This window comes from Balaenoptera borealis, assembly GCF_965194805.1.
Source record: "Balaenoptera borealis genome assembly, chromosome: 3".
In the NCBI taxonomy this organism is placed as follows: Eukaryota; Metazoa; Chordata; class Mammalia; order Artiodactyla; family Balaenopteridae; genus Balaenoptera; species Balaenoptera borealis.
Window position 1 is genome coordinate 43,625,930 of NC_138866.1, and position 19,476 is coordinate 43,645,405.

Genomic DNA, 19,476 nt, shown 5'->3' on the forward strand with positions numbered 1-19,476 from the left:
TGCTTAATTTTTGTCTTCAATAATCTTCTATACTCTAGAAACTGGAAAAATCAAGATGACTTCTGCCCTCAGATTTGGGATGGTGAATTTTCCAAAAGAGGGTAGATAATGTAAAGTTTTAGATCAAATTCTTATTATAACTATTTGCTTTTGCTTTAAATGAGAAAAAAAAATTAACTTAGTTTATGGTCCTGAGCATGAATCTCTAGACATAACTCCTGACAACTGCATAATACATAGTAGGCCCCTGAATATGTTTGTTGAATGAATGAACAAATAAATGAATATGAGTTCATGTTGCAATCAACTTTTTAAAAATACTTATGCTCTGGAGACTTCTTGGATTGATAATCATACATCTTTAGAGAAATAAGAGATTTCAATGGAAAATTTTGCATGTGAAAAATATTTATCCATCCTGCCATGTGTGAATAAATTGGTTGATAGACCAAATTGATCCAAATGTGCAATTGGATTTAAGACTATATGGTCTAATGCAAAATGTTTTTTGCTTTTACTGGAATGTAGTTGACTGAGGTTGTATCTACCCAATGTCAACTACCAGGGCATTTAAAAATATTCCTTAATGATAATGGAATTATTTGGTTTCTCTCCAAGTGTTTTAACATAAACACAGGCTTACCCAAGGTGACCTATTCCTTGGTGAGTATCTAGTGTCTACAGAACATCTCCTTGTTAGAAAAAGGCTTCACCCAGCCCTTTGCTACTTCTGTTTTTTTACTGAAACAGTAGGGAAAGGTCAGGATAAATTAAGGGCCATGATTCTATTGATACTCAATATCTATAAATCATGCCTGTTTCTTCTGTGTTTCTTTGATCTATTTTGTGCATCAAATACAAGAGAGCACAACCAGAAAGAAACTGCTTTTCCAAAAGTAACTCAGAACATACCATCTACTTTCAGCATGGTCTGTATGCCTCTTAAGTGGTGACTCTGTCATATTCAGGAGCTAAGTATTGGATGCAATTATATCTTTCACTTTTTGCTTGTCCATTAGTTGAATAAGCTGCCAGAAAACTGCCATTTAGGCTAAGAGCTACTATCTGTTGCTGAACTAGCTTAAATGGTATTCAATAAATGATTAGGAATGTCATTATTGAGTTGCTATCCAAAGTCACACACATGCTAATAAAGATGCCTCCAGCATCCATAGGTCAAATGCCAAGAAACAGATCCACAAATACAAGTTAGTCTGTTGTTACTCTTATGTTATTGGGCAAGTATGACATATAAGGTTCAAGCTATCCCAAGAAGAGAACCACTTCCTGCTGGTCTTGTGATCTGGTCACTCCCCTGATACCCAGCTGACACACATGGCCTCACCACCAGTAGAAACCAAGGCTTGTCTGATAAACAGTAACTGGAGTACTTCAACTTTTGCCTTCTGAAAAAGGCAGTCCAAAGGAACAGGAAAAGCTCTAGATACAGCATATAGAATGAGGTGGGGGAGGAGGGGAGGAGGTTCCTAGACCATGACAAATAGCTGATAGCTGACTTCCATCAAAGGAAGGTTACAATGCTCTAGAGCAGGGGTGCTCAGCCCCCAGGCCACGGACTGGTACTGGTCTGCAGCCTGTTAGGAACCGGGCCGCACGGCAGGAGGTGAGCTGCGGGTGAGGCAGCAAAGCTTCATGTGCCTGCCGCTCCCCATCGCTCGCATTACCGCCTGAGCCATCCTCCCCCAACCCTCTGTCGAGAAACTGTGTTCCATGAAACCGGTCCCTGGTGGAGAAAAGGTTGGGGACCACTGCTCTAGAGGTCCATCTCTCCTGAGGGAGGGAAAGGAGGAGCCTGGGGCTTTAGGGAAAACTCCAGGTCTGCTTGTCTTCAGAAGCTTTGAGAGGCTCCCTAACCCGTGGCCAGAATCACGAAAATGGCAAGTCTGCAGGAAGTCTGTAGATGAATAGATGGAAACAGGAGGGAAAGTGGGGTATGATTGAGGGATAACAAGGCTGGCCCAGGGACACTGAGAGCTGCAGATGGAAGTGTGCATTTATGTGAGGAACTTTCTTGTGAGGCTATCTTTCAAGGGAAAGGCATGTGTCCAGTTGGGCCTTGGAGGATGGGCTCCTTCCTCCTCGGAATTTGTGTGTGAGTGTCCTCGGGGCAGCCTTGGAAGCCTGACTACCAGCTCTTCTCTGCTCTCCCAAGCACCTCACACGGGCTCAGACCCCAGCAGTGTATCTCTCCCCGGCGCTATGTGTGGCTGGCCAGTGCGAGAAGCCTCCAGAATTCTCCGAAGGAGCTCGGCCCCCTGCCCCCACTAATCCTTTGGTGAAGGGAAGAGATCTGGTCTGAGTGTGCCTGTTAGCCTGCGGCCGCCCCCTGCCCCACCTTAAGGGAGAGAGTGATACTGATGGAGGGGCGCCACCCCCCCCCCGACCCCCGACCCCCGCCCCCAACTGCCTGAGCCTCGGGCTGGGAGACGGCGCTGGGGAAGAGACCGGGGCAGAGCGGGTTCCGAGGGTTGTAGGACCCCAAGCAGCAGGCGTCAAGCCCCTCGCAGGCGCCGAAGCACCTCGTAAAAACCTAAATCGAGATCATCCCTTCCCCAACCTGTAGTCGTCCCCGGGGCTTGGCGACCGCGAGGGCCGCCCTCGGGTCCCCGCGCCCCGGAGCGCCAGGCTCGGCCGTCCGCAGGGCCACGCCTGGCACTAGGCGCCGCCGGTCGTTCCGCGCCCAGGCTTTGGGGTCTCCCCTTCGCGCGCCGGCTCTGGCAGCTAGCCGCTCCGGGTTCGAGGCGGCCAGCGCGAGGCCTGAGTTGGCCGCCCTCGCCGGGGAAAGGAAAAGCCAGAGGTGGCCGCCGCCTCCTCCCCATTGCCCAGCCTGGAGTCGGGGCGTGCTCGAAACTAGGAAAGGTTGGGATCCCCCGCGTTCAACACACACGCACGCGCGAGCACACACGCACACACTGAGAGAGAGAAGCGCGTGCACACGCACGCTTTGCTCTCCTGGCCAGAGTTGGAGAGGGGGCGCTTTGGCAAACTTGGTCGACTCGCCGGATGACCACTTGCGCACAGAGGCCCCCCTCCCTCAAACTCTGTTTTAAAAGATTTTTTTTTTCCCCACGACTTTTCCGTAAGTGAATCAAAGCAGAATCCAGTCTCCGAGGCAGCCCCGTCCCTTTAGGTAAACTTCTCAAAATGCACCAGGTGGCCCTGGGTCTCCAAACCTTCCTGCGCTCGGGCGCCGCGGCCGCCCTCGCCCGGCTCCGCTCGCAGGCTGGAGAGCGCCAGGTCTGCGCGCAGACACCCGCGGCTGGGGCGCCTCCGACCGGGAGGCGCTGCCCAGGACCGCGCGACCCGCGGGAAGGGGCGCCTGGCCCCGCGCCGCACTTGCCCAAAACTAAACCGCCTGATGACAGCCGCTCCTGGCGCTTACATATTAAGAAACCCTAATTAAGAAGTGGGTGAACTGGGGAAGGAGGGAGCCAGGGGAGTTTGCACCCTCTATCTCAGGTATGAGCACTTTTCACTGACATTGATGCAACTGCATTAGAGTTAATGGCAGCAGCCTGCTTCTCATTATTAATTGTCTTTGTGTTTGGATAAAGTATGTAATCTTCTCAACCACACCATTAAAATAGGTTGCCTTTTCAATTAAGAACTGTCGTGAGCACAGCAGTCAATTTTCCTAATGAAGATGCATTATATTTTAACATTTTTTTTTAAATAAAGGAAAATCCCAGGTTTTTATTAGACACGATTATGGAGAAATACAAGAGAGTTTCTCTAAATGTATGCGACCATGTAGTGCATTAAACGCCAGGCTTTTAAATAAATTGAAATTTCTGCAGATAAAAGGAAAGCATGAGTATCAAATATGTTCAAACCCGCTTCATTCAGATTTCAAAAAGCAAATACGATGAGTTCATTTTTTTCAAATGCACTTAACAGATATAACAGATATAACAATAAAAACAAGTCAGTGACTGAAAATATGCCTATAAACTTTTGGGGGATCCCTTCTAGTTTAGAGATAATTTGCAGATCTTAAACTAAAGCAGTGATGTTTGTTGAAAATGCACTACGCACATTTAGATAATGTGCAGTCTTTGAACAAATACCTCAGCTTGATCATTAAGAGGCAAAAAATGTTTGGACTGTGCACTTACAATTAGTTTTTGTTTGTTTTCTTCCTTGCTTTCATATTTCGTCTTTAAAAGGAGAAAAATTGAAAGCTAATGACTCTAGCAGAACTGCTTAAAATTCTACACCTTTGTGATAAGCAACTTTTCAATTATTGTAAAAAATTAAAATCGCAAAATTCTAATGTCGAAGTTTAAAAACTGGTCAGAAAGTTCATGCCTGGATATGAAAGTGGAAAGTTTGCATCCGTGAACAAAAATGAAAAGTGTGCGTTATTCATTTTCTAATCTTGGGAATATGGGAGCCTGTAGTAAAAAGGATCTGTCAAGATCTATGTTTTCTTTGTTAATAAAAAAAAATTAAGTTACTGTATTTTGCATATGAAATACTATTTTAGACAAACAATTCCTCTTTTTTTCTTTCCCCATTCAACGTGAATACTCTCATAGGAGCCACATTACAGAATAGTGTTGGAGGAAAAAAAATAAGTCAAATTCTTCTAAATAGAAGAAAAAAGTTCCCAACAACAGCCAGGCTTTTTTTTTTTTTTTTTTTTTTCTTTGTAAGGCGACATCAGTTGGTTATTTTGCAGACATGATCTTTTCCAGGTTTTAGGTGTTATGTCTTTTAAAAACTGAACTCTTTTTAAATCAACCAGCCCTTAAAATGATCTGCAAAGAGTGGGAAATTAGATTTTCGATTAAAACCTTATCCCATCTCGAAGGATTACTTTATATTGATTCTTAAATATGGCTACAATTGATGGGCTCTAATTAAAAATCCAAAGGAAAAGTCTGCCGTGCCCATATAAAAGAAGCTTTTCATATACGGGAAATAAAGCTTGTAAAAGGTTACAAATAAAAGATTAGAGATTTATCCAAACTAGTTTAAAGCTTCACTGTGGTTTTCTTTTCTTCTTTTTTTCCTTTCTTACAAAACCATTCCCGGGTCTTTTTTCCCCCAGTTTTAAATGAAGTTTGCAAACAGGCAAGATATTGGACTGTAATGGTTGTTTTATATCAGCTCTGTAAGCTCAAGGCTGCTGCCTGCAGTAGAATTGATTTCAAGGAAACTTCAGGACCAAGAGATGAAAATTACATAAACTGACAGCTACCACCCTTCAACAGTCCATCCACATTCCCGTCCACACTCTCCTGACACCCAAACCCACACTCACACCCCTCACATTGCTCTCCGTCTCTCACAGTCACACATGCCCTTCCTATCCCTCACCCTAACCCTGCTCTGCACACACCCTTGGTCCTCACACGCTTAGGGACAGGCGCATAGCTTCCAGCTCACACTCAGCTCATAAATGTCTCACAGCCCCACATCTCGCACTTGTCACACAATCTTAATCCGTTTCATTCCGGAACAACATGGTCCTCTTTTCCTCTTTTTTTTTTTTTTTTTTTTTTGCATTTGGAATTTGCCTCCGACTCTTTTATCAGGACAGCACAATCCTATCTTTGAAGTCATTTCTTTCCCCCTTACCCTCTTTTCTGAAGCAACAGCAATGCAGGGAATAAGCGACCCAAGCTTAATTCATAAGTGATCTGTTGCCTTCTTTTTTCCCCCAATTCTGCCAGCATCGCCAATCTTTAACTCTTGTTAAAAAATTAATTAAAGTTAATCTTGTCAAAGTTTTTAATAAAGACGTATTTTAAAACCTAATGAAAAATGACTTCTTTCTAAATATCGTGGCAGTTCTAAGGCAAGATGTGGTCCCCCACTGTCCACTGAATCACTGAAAGGATTGGAAATTAATCTTCATATTTCTGAAGTAAGTGTTCAGGGAGTCTAACTGACTCCTTCCCCCCTGAGAGGCTGTGTTCTCACGGAATATGGGTTTTGTTCTTCATCTTCTTTTTTAATTAGCCTGAAAGAATCCTGAGATCTCTCTCCTTTCTCCTCCCACTCCTCCACTCCCCCCACACCACCATACTTAATAAACTTGGAGGAAAGTTTGGAATATTTTAAACTGGCCTGGCATGTGGGGTGGAGAATGTAAGCCCAGCTAGCACCAGACGTGCATCTAGATTTCGAAATATGAATATCAGCCATATTTTGGAAACTGCATGCAAGCTCTGACAAATAATTTGATTCCCCGTGTACTGGTTTTCTTAATTTAGCTTCTGAATGCTTACATCCCATATTTATAGCAAGATAATTGTACTCATAGCAACTAAAAACCATCCAGTTGTTAATGAAAATTACTTAAAAACATAAAGCATGCTACTAGAAGTCAGATTCATAGGAAAAAATTTAAAGACAGAGGACACAGGGAAAAAAAATGTTAAACATGAACAGAGACAATAAAATGACCACATAGTAAGTGTACTGGAAGTTCAAGGACTTACAGAAAATCGAGTTAGACTTTTCATACAAGGAGTCTTTTTCTCCCACCAGGTGTCTAAGGTTTTCAGTACAACAGCCAGCACCGCCCCCCCCCCCCAAAGCTAGTGGCTTTTGTCCTGAACTAGAGTAGGGTTTGTGGGGACTGTACCTGAGCCCGGCTGTCTGCAATTTCCAAATTGGCAAGAAGAGACTGGAAGAGAAAAAGCATGATCTTACAGGTGAAGAGCAATTTTGCAACTTTTCCAGGAGACACCCAGGAGAAAGCTTGCTTGCTACCAACTGCTGCAGAGTCTGGGCAGAATTCCTCTAGAAAGAAAAAGAAAGTCTTTTTCCGCCTCCCCCCCCCACCCCGCATGCCTCTCTCTGTCTAGTTCTCTTTCTCCTCTCTGTCTCTCTCTCTCTCTCTGTCTCTCTCTCTCTCTCTCTCTCTCAGATCCAATCTTTTAAGAGCTTCAGCACATTGCTAAGCTAAAGGGAAATTCTCTTTGATAAAGCGGTGTTTCCAGCTTCTGGGTTTTAAAACCTAAATCTATATTCAAATCTGGCTGAAGGTGTGTTCTGGGATTTATGAAAGCCTCTTAAAGGGGTAAATTTACCAAACCGTGACAAAATCATCACAATCTTACTTTAGACATCTGAAGTGGATGAGAATTTTAAAGAGACCCTTGTTTATTTAACACTGTCCATTTCCAACTCGTGGTTTATTGGCCCCGAATTTCTGCGAAGTTACTAGACGAGAGGGCAAAGGAGAAGCGGGAGCTGTCTCCTCCAGGCCGCGGGAAGGGGAAAAGCCCTCCCACGCCCCCAAGGCGCCGAAATCTGCCCGTCTAACAGAACGGGGGAATTTTCAGGGCGATTCAGCTGCCCCCGCCATCTGAGAAGACGTCAGGCTGGAAGGGTTTCCCACGACTCCGGACCCCACTGCAGATAGGTCTCCCGGTCTACAATTTTTCACTCACTTTGTGGAGATCACAAGCGCGCGTTCTGACATTTCTCCACCTCACCCCGCCCCCACTGCCCCCAAGCCCTCCCTCCCGCCCTTTCCCTCCGCCAGCTGCACAACGTCCATTTTTCCTTTTCGTTCTTTGATGCTTTAAACATCTCTGTGGTACAACTGGGGGGAAACGCTGTCCTGTCTTGGGGTAGGAAGGAGGCTCTGGCTCGGGGGATCGGGGTGGATTTGCCCTTCCTTCATCGAAAGCATGGTGACTGGCCCAGAGCTCCCTACCTACGCCGCACGGGCCAGATCGCCTGGGGCATTTCTACACCCCCCCCCAATTAAAGGCCTCGGGGCAGTTGTCAAGCATTTTAGTACAGTGGGGGCGGGGTGAGAAAAAAGGTCCGTACTCACCCTCCCCCCAGCCCGGGCCCCCTGCGAGAGTCTTGACTCCTGGGAACGCGACAGCCAACGGGTCTCTTCGGATTGGAGCGCTCGCGGAGGGCCCGGGAGGAGATGGGCAGACCCCGGGCCGCTCGAGGTCTCGCGGGGACCCGGGGCCCAGAGCTCTAGAGACACCTGCCAGGCTGGCCGCGGCCGCCGAGTGTCCAGCCCCAGGCCGAGCCGGAGCCGGAGCCCAGCCGGGCTGCCGAGCGCTGGCTGCCTCGTGCGCACTCCCGTAATTCGTTAATTGCTGGAAATCCCAAGGACGGCCACATTTGATTACACATACAGTATAAGAACCGACAACAAAGCGACGAATTAATTAACCAACTTCATTAACATAGGTCCCCAAATTAAAAGCGGCGAGCTGTTTCTTTGGCCCACTTGCCGTGGCGGCGTGGTTGGAGGGGGGAGGGTGTTCAGGAAGAGATTTTATATTTCTTTTCCGGCTTTGGGAGTTGTGAGGCAGGAACTGCTTTCTGCTCTCCGCCCCCCACTCCCCGCGCCCCCCCACCCGGCCATTCACACACCCTCAGCCTGTCCACTGGGGCCCGCACCCCACCCCGCCCAATCCGTCTCTGCTTTTCTGGGGACTCAGGTCTGTCGGGCCCCGCTCTCCGTGCCAGGCGGAAAAGTTGGGCTGGGGTTCGCTCTCTCCGGCTCGGTCCCCGGGTGCCGACCCTCTCCAGCCTCCGGGCTCCCAGCCCCCGGCTCGGGCCGCGCGGGCTCGGTTAGTTCCAGGCCCCGCCGCGGCTGGCGTTGGGGTGGCGTTTGTTTTAACGCAGAAACTCTGATTATTTCCAGCGTGGGCCTCCCACGTCCTCTCCCTCCCCGGGTATCCTGCCGACCCCACTCTCACAGCCCCGAATCCTGACCTGGCTCCTGCTGTCTCCCCAACCGGCCCTGGGGTTAGATTCGGGGATTCGTGTTCTTTGCAGGCTGTCTTGGGCTTCTTAAAACTCTAAAAACCCTGCGCGAAAACCAGAAGCCCGGGTCTCTTGCTTGGGGGCCGGGAGACGTTTATAGGGACATAAAGAATGAGAGAGACACTGAGTTTTTGAAAATAGTTTGTTCTTGGACTTGGGTATCTGCATCTCTCTTGCTTACATGCCTACGCTTCACTCCCAGGCCTCCTTTCTCTACCCTTCCCGGTCCCCTCAGCGTGGTCTGACCCTGTTTGAGACCGCAGAGTCGTGTTTGTAACCTTCAGTCTCACTAGCTTTCTGTGTCTGTTCTACACACTTACTGCTAGCGTGGAATGTAATAACCAGCTATCTCCCACGCTCACTCTTCTCCAACCTTGACTTAAATATTTTTATCTTCTCATATTAAGGTGTATGGGTTTCCTTTCTCCCCTTCCCTAAAACAAAAGCAAAAACAAAAAAGGGGGGTGGGGGGAGAAGAGAGGAAAGGAAGAACAGGAGAAGGAAAGGAGAGGCCTCCCTGTCCATCATTTTAATTATACAATAAGTTCACATGCTCCGGCCCATAATGTATATTTTAAGCACAGCCCAGTGTCTTTCAAGAACATTCTGGTAATGTCGGAGCCCTGGATTTGTTGCCTGCTCGTCCCCCCGTGCAGCAGCGGCCTGTTTTCCTCCCCCTGTTGTGTGTTTTTATTATTTTCCCTCTGGCTTAGATGTGTCAATCATTCTCTCCCTGCCATTGGTTGGAGAGTTTGCGTCAAAAAGTTGCCAGAGAGGCGCTTTCTCAGCAAATCTCCCTGAGAGCGGAACCGACCTCAGCTCCAACTCAGCCTCCACTGTTATTAAAAATAAAAATCGCTAGAGAAGCCCTCCTCACGTCTACTTTGTATGTATCACAGAGGGGCCCACGCGCGTTTCGAACTCGAGCGACTTTCCTTATTTTCTGTTCTTTAGAAAAATATTTTTTGTTGTGTTTGACTTTTCATGGAAGGGTGAAGATTGCAAGGTTTCTAACTCAATACTCTTGATTTCTTTTAGGATAGCTGGCTATTTGGAATTTTGAAGGATAATTTGATTCCCCCCCCCAACCTCCCATGTGGCTCTAAGGTAAGTGTCTGTCTGTCGTGTCTGTCTATATCATATCTACGTGTCCCTCTGTCTACCGTCATCCCAGTGCCTCTAGTAGACCCACTGATGCACCTTTGAGAACGTGGAGTTCTTCTTAAGGCTGATGTATTTTTTTTCCCTTGCAAATTTTTGAGGTGTAATAACGATCACTGCTAAAAATTTGTGATCTGGAGATAAGGGCGAGAGTGGGAGGAAGGGAGGGAGCGCGCTCCTGGGGTCGGTGCTTTCGCAAAACGTCGTGGAAACCCTCCGAGTCCGATGTGGGGTATTTTGGAGGGGTGTTGTTTGTGGTTTTGTTTTATGTCAACGCCCATTCTGGGTTTCTCCCTGCGATCTTTGCGCTTTGGACATCACATGTGGTTGGGGTCATTTGGATTGATCCCAAGGACGTTTTCAGAGTCCGAGACAAAAAGATGCAGATGTAGCTAGATGGATGGATGGATGGATGGTGATGGTGATGATGATGATGATGATGTTGTTAATAATAATAATAATTTGGGCGCCTCCGCGCGCCCAAAGCCCGGCTTGCCGGCGGGTCGGCGGGCGCCGGCGGCCGCCGCTCAAGCTCCTGCCTGTCCCTAATGAACGTGAGAGGAAACCCGAGAGGATAACCGAGGAGGCGGGGAGCGCCGGCATCACCTCCGCCCCGGCGCTCGCCGCTCGCTCTTTTCGGCCCCCTCTCCCCCAGCCAAGAGCAGCTCACCAAGGTTCTCGGCCTCTTCCAGAGGGCCTCCAAATCTCCTTTTTCTTTTTGAGCACCACTTCCCCCCACCCCGGGGGGAAAAAACCCTGAGTGCCATACGGCCCCCCCGCCCCACACCATGGCTGTTGCGTGTTGTGGTCCTAGACCGAGCGAGCGTGGAAGGGTCGTTTTCCAACGTGGGACGGTTCCGGGACCGCCCCTCGCAGCCCTCGGCGCGCACCTGGGGCGGGCAGAAGTGGCGGTGAGTGGCCCCTGCTCCGCCCGAGGCCGCACGGAGCCGGGGACTAGAATCCTTCCGGTGGGAAGGCGGCCGCTCAGTTGTTCTCGGACAGGGGCCGCGGCCCGGCCTGCTTGCGCGCTCGCGCGCTCTGCTCCCAGGCTCGGGGACACCCGGGCGGCGCGGGCCGGCTCGCGCCGGGGCAAGCGGGGCGCTGAGGCCCAGCCTCCAATCTCGGTCGGCCCGGGGGAGAACCAGCGGAAGGTCTCAGCCGGCAGCCAGCCTCGGCAACGAGTCGCGCCTCAAACTCCGAAGAAGTCTTCGTGTTGAAGCGTTCAAGTGACTCTTTAGGTCACAGTCTGGTTTCAGGACACACTTTTTGAAACCCAAGTCCCCGTCAGAATCCCGCCGAGTCGGCTTCTTCCTCCTTTACAGACCGAAGTGGGGTGCGGGGACAGAAGGCCGAGCCGCGTTGCCCCTTGAGTGGTGGATTGCTTGGGGAGGGGACGGGGAGGTCACTCCTGGAAATTCTCCCTGCATCCCAGAGCTTCGGGGGTCAGGATTTTTCCTGCTCTCCTCGGGACTTTTTCCCATCACCAAAGTTATTAGCACAAGAGAGGAGTTGAAGAGGAAACTCCTCCCCCCAAAGGCAGGTAGATACCCAGACCTCTGCTCTCAGAGCTAACACCAGGGCTTTCTCCTCGCCATAATTAATAGTCAAGGCCAACCCTTTGGGCACGTTTCTTCCTCCCTCCCTCGCGAGTGGCAGCGTTGTTTGATTCCCTGAGGCCAGAAACTTTCACTCGAGTTCGCCGGAGGGAGGCCCGCGCCGGCTGTTTTCCGCGCTGCCCGCATATCTCCTTTTTCTTTCTGTCTCCTCTTCCTCTTCGTTGTCTTCCGAGCCGCAGGCAGGTCGCCAGTCCGCGTAGTTTTGTTTCCTTTCCATCATGCAGAAAATTAATCAGCCCGGACGAGAAGCAGAGCTGAGCACGGCGTCCTGTAATTAAGGGACGTGTGCCCTTCGGATTATCTCGTTAGTTTATCAAGAAAACATTTATTATAATTAATTCTCGGACGAGGTAATTATTATTGAGCGAGGACACAGCAACTGGTAGATGGGCTCCTTGGAAGATGAAAAAAAAAAAAAAAAAAAAACAAGGGGGAAGGGAGGAGGGGGGAGGGGGAGCGACAGATTGCACGAATTGACCGTTAGATATAAGGCAGCGCGGCCCGGGGCGGGCAAGTGGAGCAGGACCGCGGGCGCCGGGGTTGCGAGGCTGCAGCGCTGCCGGACAGGGACGCCGGACCAAGTCACTCGCGCCCGGAGGTGTAGGCGCCAAGCGGCTGCGCGGACTCGCCGCGAGACCGCCGCCCGCTCCTTCTAGGTAGGAGTTCTCCAGGGGCCACCTCCTGAGCAGTTGTTTTGAGGCTTGTATTTTTGAAAAGGGATTTCTTTTTCCCCTTCTGGGCTCTGCTTAGAGAGGAAGGGAGAAAGGCTTCCTGGCAGGGCTTTGAAAGTTAGATGGAAGTGTCTAAGGCCTCTTCTTTGGAGAGCGCATACCTAGGCTAGCTGTGGAGAACACGTCGTAGTTTTGTTTTGTTCCTTTTTCTTTTAAAGATGTATCCGGTAGTAAATGGAAAACAGTCTATGCCGGGAATTTCGGTCATTTTTCGATGGTAGAGCAAAGGAGCTCCAAGAAGGATCTCTGTCCTGTTGTTTTCTGTTTGTAACTGCTTTTTATGCTGGAATGTGCTACTTTAATGCATGATGTGTCAGGCATTTCTAATTGGGTGAGAGCTATACATGTAAGAACACTTCCATATTTCTCATGTGCACATCCGATATGATTTCAGTTGTTTCTATAGTAGTTCAGAACTTTCCGACATAGTAAGTTTGCATTAAACGAGAAAGAACCCCAGCTTAGAGGCTATTAAAACCAATACATGACTGTATTTTAAAGCAATATTATTTTCACAGCCTCCAAATAACTATCATGAAAGGAAAAGATAAAACATCAAGTCTTTGTTGTAGGAGCAACTAAATTAGTTTTACTGGTGAGATAATACAAACTCCTACAAGGGCATTTATAAAATTACATTAAATTAGATCTAAGGGTGGAAAAGCATGCTTTTTCTGCTATGAATTTAAATCAGGAAGAAGTTGCAGTAACTGGGTTCCATCTGTGGAGTTTTGTGTCTTGATCTCTTAAGCAATGTAAATATGAAAATCCAGAGTCCTTAAAACTCAGTAGGACCTCTGTAAAAGTAAAAGGGAACTTCTCCTAATCTTGTGTCCGCCATTTTGAAGCAATCTCTCATAGTGTCAAAGTTGCAAAGTAGAGATCCATGCAGGAGAAGTGCCACCTTTTAGGAAAACAAAAGCCAATATTGCAAACAGCCAGTCTATAAACATCCATTTTGGATCCCTTTGCTTGGGAGAGTGAGAAATAATCAACAGAATAAAGTAAATAACTTTTCTTTTTCTTCCTTCCTTTTCCCTCTCTGAGCTCTTTTTCTTATAGGATTTTAGGACCCTTGAAAGGTAGGGAGAAATTCTATTAGTTTCACAACTTTGGGTGTTTGTGTATCTACTTTCTTCAAAACTAGAATGTGCAGAAAGGCGCTAGAGGTAACAGGAAACTCTGCTGTAGCTGCTGGGCACCCAAATGCCCGAAAATTTGCCTCCTGTAGGATCAGCAGCCTCTACACATCAAAATCAACATGGAAGCGGCTTGCGCTACAAATGTGCACCCTTTCTACTTGCAAATGTGGGAGCCTGTCATTATCTGATTGGTGGGATTCTAACTTTACTTCAGAATTCCTAGCACACCCTGTGCCAAACTTGAAGACTTTTTTTTTTTTTTTGCACTGCGTTTAAATATTTGATGGGTGTCGATAAAAAGTTAAATACTTGTTTGTTTAGCTTTAGTTCTTTAGACACATATAATCAAGTTCTCCAAAACCCTAATAAATCTGTTACTTACCTCGAAATCTAATTACCCAGACTACTAATTAGGTGAAAATGATTACTGGAAATGACTTCAAATGTGGAATAATAGTGGTTGAGCAGTTTTCTCAAGTTTGCTGTTTAGCAAGTTGGTATTTTAGATGTTAAGTGCACTGACATTTTAGGTTCGCAGCAGTTGAAAGTGGTAAAAAGCTAAGATAATTAAAATCTGCCTTGGAAAGGCAACAGTCTGGGGAGAGGTAGATGTCTTGAATTGTTTCTTTGTTTCTCACCAATGGCCTTTGTTATCTGCATTATTTATTTAGCCAAAGAGTTCTTTGTCTCTGCAAATGGCCCCAATCAAGTTTTGTTTGAGACAATTAGCTAGTGCCAGCCAAGGAGTCCTATGCAAATGTAGGGATAGGAATGCAATGTGTGCATTTGGAGGCGTGGGGTTTTGTTGGGGGGGGGGGAGCGGGAGGCAGATTGTATTGCTTTCTTCGGGTCTTTTTTTTTTTTTTTTTTAAGTTTTGGCTGGGGGTGGGGAAGACAGGTTTATCTGGTCTCTCTGCATCTCCTCTAGTTCAGAGCAGCTGGGGAGGGGAGCGGGGTGGGGGGGGAGGCTTTGCAAGTCCTTTAAAAGCCTCTGCCTTGCATAGCCCGGGCTCTTCTTAAGTTAGTGGTGGAACGTGGAAGAGCTGCGTCCTCCGAAGCGGTAAACCAGCACCTCTGTTTGTTTGTTTGCTTTGCCTTAGCTCCACCATTCCAAACCCACCCACCAGGACTCTGAATCTGTCCACCCCGGGCGAAGCGCGACCTTCCGGCTGGGTCTCCCGGATTTGGGCCGACTTTGCGCCTCCAACCAACCTTAGCATGATGTCTTATCTTAAGCAACCGCCTTACGCAGTCAATGGGCTGAGTCTGACCACTTCGGGCATGGACTTGCTGCACCCCTCGGTGGGCTACCCGGGTAAGTGAGCCCCGCGGCACTGCTGCCCTGCCCTTCCCCACGCCCGCTCCGCGGGGCTGTGACACTCTCCCCCGAGCACCGGGGTTGGCGGTGGCGTCGCCCCCGCCCCAGCTCCAGGCGAGGTCTCCACTGGGTTTTCCTTCCGAGAAGCAGCTCAAAGCCACAGGGCATTACCGGCCGAGGAGAGGGCAGGGGCTGGGGAAAGGGAGTAGGTGGATCTACAACGTAGGAGTGGGGCGAGGAAGGCTACTGCCCTTGTCATTTGGGCGAGGGGACCCTGCCTGTACCTCGCAGTCCAATTCCTCGGAAGTGCCCTCTTGGCGAAGTCGGGTTTCTCATCATAAATTCTCCCCGCCAAGCCTGGGGCTTCCCCTCTGACCTCCAGGCCCTTAGCCTCTAATCCTTAGAGGTGTGATTTACCCCGGGTGTGAGTGCTTTCCTTTCCGATAAGATCTGTTTTTTAAAATCCTCCTAGAACAAGGAGTATGAAATATGCCCCCATTTGAAAGATGGAGGAACAAAGGCCCTTGGAGTCCTAAAAAAGCCTAGATCTCGGACAGAATCGAGATTTGCCCCATCAATTCTAGCTGCCGGTCCTCAGGGACGCTTTGACATCACAGAGTGGGGTTTTTGTGTTGATGGTTTAGGGGATGATTTTGGAGGGTTCTTGTTTTTTGTCCTCCATTTTTTTTTCTTTCTTTCTTTTTTTTTTTTTTTTGGTTAGCTTTCGAAGAGAAGCTCTGTCTGGAGCCATCTCCGACGTCAGGCGGAGTGGGGCATCCCCTGGAAGGGGCAGGGTCTGCCAGAGGAGCCGAGGCCGGGCGGGGGTGGGGAGGACACGGGTAGGGGCCGGGTTGAGCTGATGCGAGGACCAGGGGAGCGCTGAGGTGTGGGCGTGGCGGGAGTCGGACACCCGCAGAGACCCCGTGTGACTGAGAAGCTGCTCCCGCACCCTAAAGGGCCCTGGGCTTCTTGTCCCGCAGCCACCCCTCGGAAACAGCGGCGGGAGAGGACGACGTTCACCCGGGCGCAGCTAGACGTGCTGGAAGCGTTATTTGCGAAGACCCGATACCCAGATATCTTCATGCGGGAGGAGGTGGCGCTGAAAATCAACTTGCCCGAGTCCAGGGTGCAGGTAGGGCAGATGTAGACACAGCCATCCTTCCTGACCGTGCCACCCCTCCCCCCAGCACTGTGTATGTTGAGGACCCAGGAGAGTTCCAGGTCTTGGAGAGGACCAGAGGAAGGTTTGAAACTAAATGCTCGGCTCCATCGGAAGCCAGTAAACTTTTCTCTTAGGGCCCCTTGAGTGTCTGATTTCTCCTCGTGTCCCTTTTTGTCCCTCCACCCCCACCCAATCCTATAACCAAGGTTCTTCCGGTCCAGTTGGCAAGGTAAGACTGGTGATTTAGCTGCAATGATAAAGCACAGTCCTAGAACCCTTGGACCCCTGGTGGACAGAAGCCCAGCCTTGGCAGATTTCAAGGATAGGCACATAATATTTTAGTTCTTTCCCTTCCCCTGTTGGAAATCCCCCCTCCCATTCTCATCTACTTTTAAGGGTAAAAGAAGCTTAGCTCCTGGATAGTTCCAGTATTTTTACAGATGAAGAAATAGAGTAAATGACTTGCTCAAGGTCACATGTCAGTTTGGTGGTAGAAGAAGAAATTACACAGTAAGAGTGTTTTCTTTGACTTCTTAGGGATAGAACAGAATTTGCTAGATCTGAGCCATTCAGCAGATAAAATATCAACATGGTATCCCAATGATACCTTCCCCCCTCCCCTTACTCCCCCTTAACTTGACCTTAAGCTGGAGAGGAAAGTAAACTCCCAACTCTTCTGGAATGCAAGTCCCATATAGATTTCTCTGGAAAGAATGTTTAACACCTAAACCACATGTACACCTGGGACTCCCCTTCAGCTAGGACACATCAGCATGAACTGCAGATCAAAAAGAGGCTTTTTCAAAGTCAGAAAGAAGAAGTTTTAGCACTTGTGAGGCTTGAACTAAAGTCTTAACTGAAAGAAAATAAATGGCTCTGCATGGTGGGTGGTTTGCACTCAGCCTCCACGGCGTCATTTTACCACAGTTAAGACACCCACATGGAGAGCTCATTCAAGAGGACAACTAAGGACTTTTGCCCAGAAAACGCCAGTAGCTTCCCTGATAAGCCCCCCCTCACACACCAAACACAACACCTTCATTGCAGAACATGAAGAAGGCTGGTAAAGAGAATTTTCAAAGTTACACACAGAGGCAAAGTGGACAAGCCAATGAACATAATACAGTAAACAATCTATGTGTCCAGTGGCACGACCCTGAAGGCTCAGACTTGAGCCTAGGAGAGAAGTCTGTCTTTGAGCTCAAAGCAGAGTATATATGAGTCACTCCACTTACCATAAAGAAGGTTTTGGCAAATAGTAGCTTTCAGACCTTCTTCCTCAACAGGATCATTTCTCCTGGGAGCTTTCTTTTGTGAGTCTTTCTAGAAGAGACAAAAAGTAGAGTGATGGAACCAACCTACATATTAGTAGTTGCTACCTGGAAGATGGACTGTAAACTGTTTGAATTTAGGCTGTTCTTGCTGGCATATAACAACAGATTGTTTTCCCTCACTTCTCTTATGTTCCCATCCAAAAGACATAGATATGTTCTATTCCATTGTGAGCGTGTTCCAATATATAGCTGGGTCTTATGTGTATGTGTGTATTTGGGGTGAAATAAGAGATAGGAAAGTGAGGGGGAGAATTTTTAGTCATATGATTTGGGTGATTATCTTAAATTTTACTGTTCTGAGCTAGGAGTAAAGCAGGGTCAAATGCTTTTAGATAGAGCCTCCCCAACTTTCATATAATTCCAGGAACATATATGAGAGTTTCACTGGCAGGAGAGATTGTCTGCTTAGCTCATCTGTCCATCTAGGACAGATTTATAATCTGGGAGCCACTCTTTTCCTTAAGGAGTCTCTGAAACCACGTTAAAGAAGTTTCTTTCCCTTTCAAGGTGTGGTTTAAGAATCGAAGAGCTAAGTGCCGCCAACAGCAGCAGCAACAGCAGAATGGAGGTCAAAACAAAGTGAGACCTGCCAAAAAGAAGACGTCTCCTGCTCGGGAAGTGAGTTCAGAGAGTGGAACAAGTGGCCAATTCACTCCCCCCTCTAGCACCTCAGTCCCAGCCATTTCCAGCAGCAGTGCTCCTGTGTCTATCTGGAGCCCAGCTTCCATCTCCCCACTGTCAGATCCCTTGTCCACCTCCTCTTCCTGCATGCAGAGGTCCTATCCCATGACCTATACTCAGGCTTCAGGTTATAGTCAAGGATATGCTGGCTCAACTTCCTACTTTGGGGGCATGGACTGTGGATCTTATTTGACCCCTATGCATCACCAGCTTCCTGGACCAGGGACCACACTCAGTCCCATGGGTACCAATGCAGTCACCAGCCATCTCAATCAGTCCCCAGCTTCTCTTTCCACCCAGGGATATGGAGCTTCAAGCTTGGGTTTTAACTCAACCACTGATTGCTTGGATTATAAGGACCAAACTGCCTCCTGGAAGCTTAACTTCAATGCTGACTGCTTGGATTATAAAGATCAGACATCTTCGTGGAAATTCCAGGTTTTGTGAGGACCTGCAGAACCTCTTTTTGTGGGTGATTTTTAAATATACTGAGCTGGACATTCCAGTTTTAGCCAGGCATTGGTTAAAAGAGTTAGATGGTATGATGCTCAGACTCATCTTCTGATCAATGTCCCGGGAGGCATAGAAGGAAAAATGAAAGGCCTTAGAGGGGCCTGCCAACCAGCTACCTGAAATGGACAAACCATTTGATACTTAAGATCCTATCATAGTTTTAGATCATTGGTTTTACTGATTTGCAAAGTGATCGAAAGCATTCTAGCCACGTGCAACCAAATACCACCAAAAATAAACAAACAAAACTAAATTGTGAGGGAAAGGAGGGAAGGACATAGCCTTCTTAAGCAGAGGTGTTCCAATGTCATAGCCAATCCTTGGTTGAATCTTAGGAATGGACAGTGTCTCAAGCTCACTCACGTTTCATGACCAACTGGTAGTTGGCACTGAAAAACTTTTCAGGGCTGTGTGAATTGTGCGACTGATTGTCCTAGATGCACTACTTTATTTAAAAAATAATGTTCATAAGGAGTCAATATGTAGTTTAAGAGACAATCAGTGTGTGTCTTATATAAATGGTACATCTGTGGTTTTTAATCTGTGCTAGACTTCAAAACTGTGATCTCCTGTTATTGTATGCAAACTTGAACTCCACCTCTGCAGGGGTTCTTCTGTGATTAAATAGGTTATAATTATAAGTAAATTCAGAGCAACTGAGTACTTATCTAAAAAGATTACCTTTGGCTGGAGGTGAGCTGCACTGAAACTTTACAACAAAATGTCTCTGGACAAGGAGAGTGAGAGAAGAGAAACAGAAGGACACTAACTCATCTGTAATTTGCTGTTGGTAAGCCTAGCAGTAAAGAGACATTGGTCAATTGCTCTGACCCTGATGAATTTATAAACTGAGATCATCGTTGTTTATGCTTGCAGATGTTAACTGGAAAAGTTATATATGCATAAACCTTTCTTCCTGGATTTGGCAGATATGTATAATTATATTAAAATGGTTCTAGCACAACATTGGGTCCAGTTTAATTTTATACCACCATTTATGAATGAGAAGCCCACATTCAGCCACTCCTTCCCAAAACATGTTT

General features: G+C 47.7%; 1 protein-coding gene and 2 long non-coding RNA genes across 5 annotated transcripts in view; 2 read left to right on the forward strand and 1 right to left on the reverse strand.

The window, feature by feature from the left end:
• LOC309626226 overlaps positions 1 to 7,446 on the reverse strand; it is a 132,843-nt gene extending 125,397 nt beyond the window's left edge. The window contains exon 1 of the long non-coding RNA XR_014243048.1: positions 6,617 to 7,446. This is a non-coding gene — a long non-coding RNA (uncharacterized lncRNA). The remainder of the gene's footprint in view (positions 1 to 6,616) is intronic.
• The window catches only part of LOC309626221, a 397,593-nt gene that overhangs the window by 285,327 nt on the left and 92,790 nt on the right, over positions 1 to 19,476 (forward strand). The window lies entirely within an intron of this gene.
• On the forward strand, positions 8,614 to 19,397 carry OTX2 (orthodenticle homeobox 2). Of its 3 annotated transcripts, XM_082386687.1 has the most exons (5): positions 8,614 to 9,661; positions 9,814 to 9,882; positions 14,526 to 14,740; positions 15,724 to 15,875; positions 17,747 to 19,397. In XM_082386687.1, exons 3-5 carry the CDS (start codon positions 14,644 to 14,646, stop codon positions 18,365 to 18,367), a joined length of 870 nt encoding a protein of 289 aa, XP_082242813.1. In that variant the 5' UTR covers positions 8,614 to 9,661; positions 9,814 to 9,882; positions 14,526 to 14,643; the 3' UTR covers positions 18,368 to 19,397. The 3 variants fall into 3 exon arrangements, with proteins under 3 accessions (XP_082242813.1, XP_082242814.1, XP_082242815.1); XM_082386688.1 differs by having other exon boundaries at positions 8,614 to 9,882; XM_082386689.1 differs by lacking the exons at positions 8,614 to 9,661; positions 9,814 to 9,882 and adding an exon at positions 9,889 to 10,847.

What these genes read in the sequence shown, in the direction of transcription:
- OTX2 (XM_082386688.1), top strand. Translation starts at nt 14,644, where the DNA reads ATGATGTCTTATCTTAAGCAACCGCCTTACGCAGTCAATGGGCTGAGT. An exon ending in CCCCTCGGTGGGCTACCCGG is followed by an intron (nt 14,741 to 15,723) that starts GTAAGTGAGCCC and finishes CTTGTCCCGCAG; the next exon opens with CCACCCCTCGGAAACAGCGG. An exon ending in TGCCCGAGTCCAGGGTGCAG is followed by an intron (nt 15,876 to 17,746) that starts GTAGGGCAGATG and finishes TTCCCTTTCAAG; the next exon opens with GTGTGGTTTAAGAATCGAAG.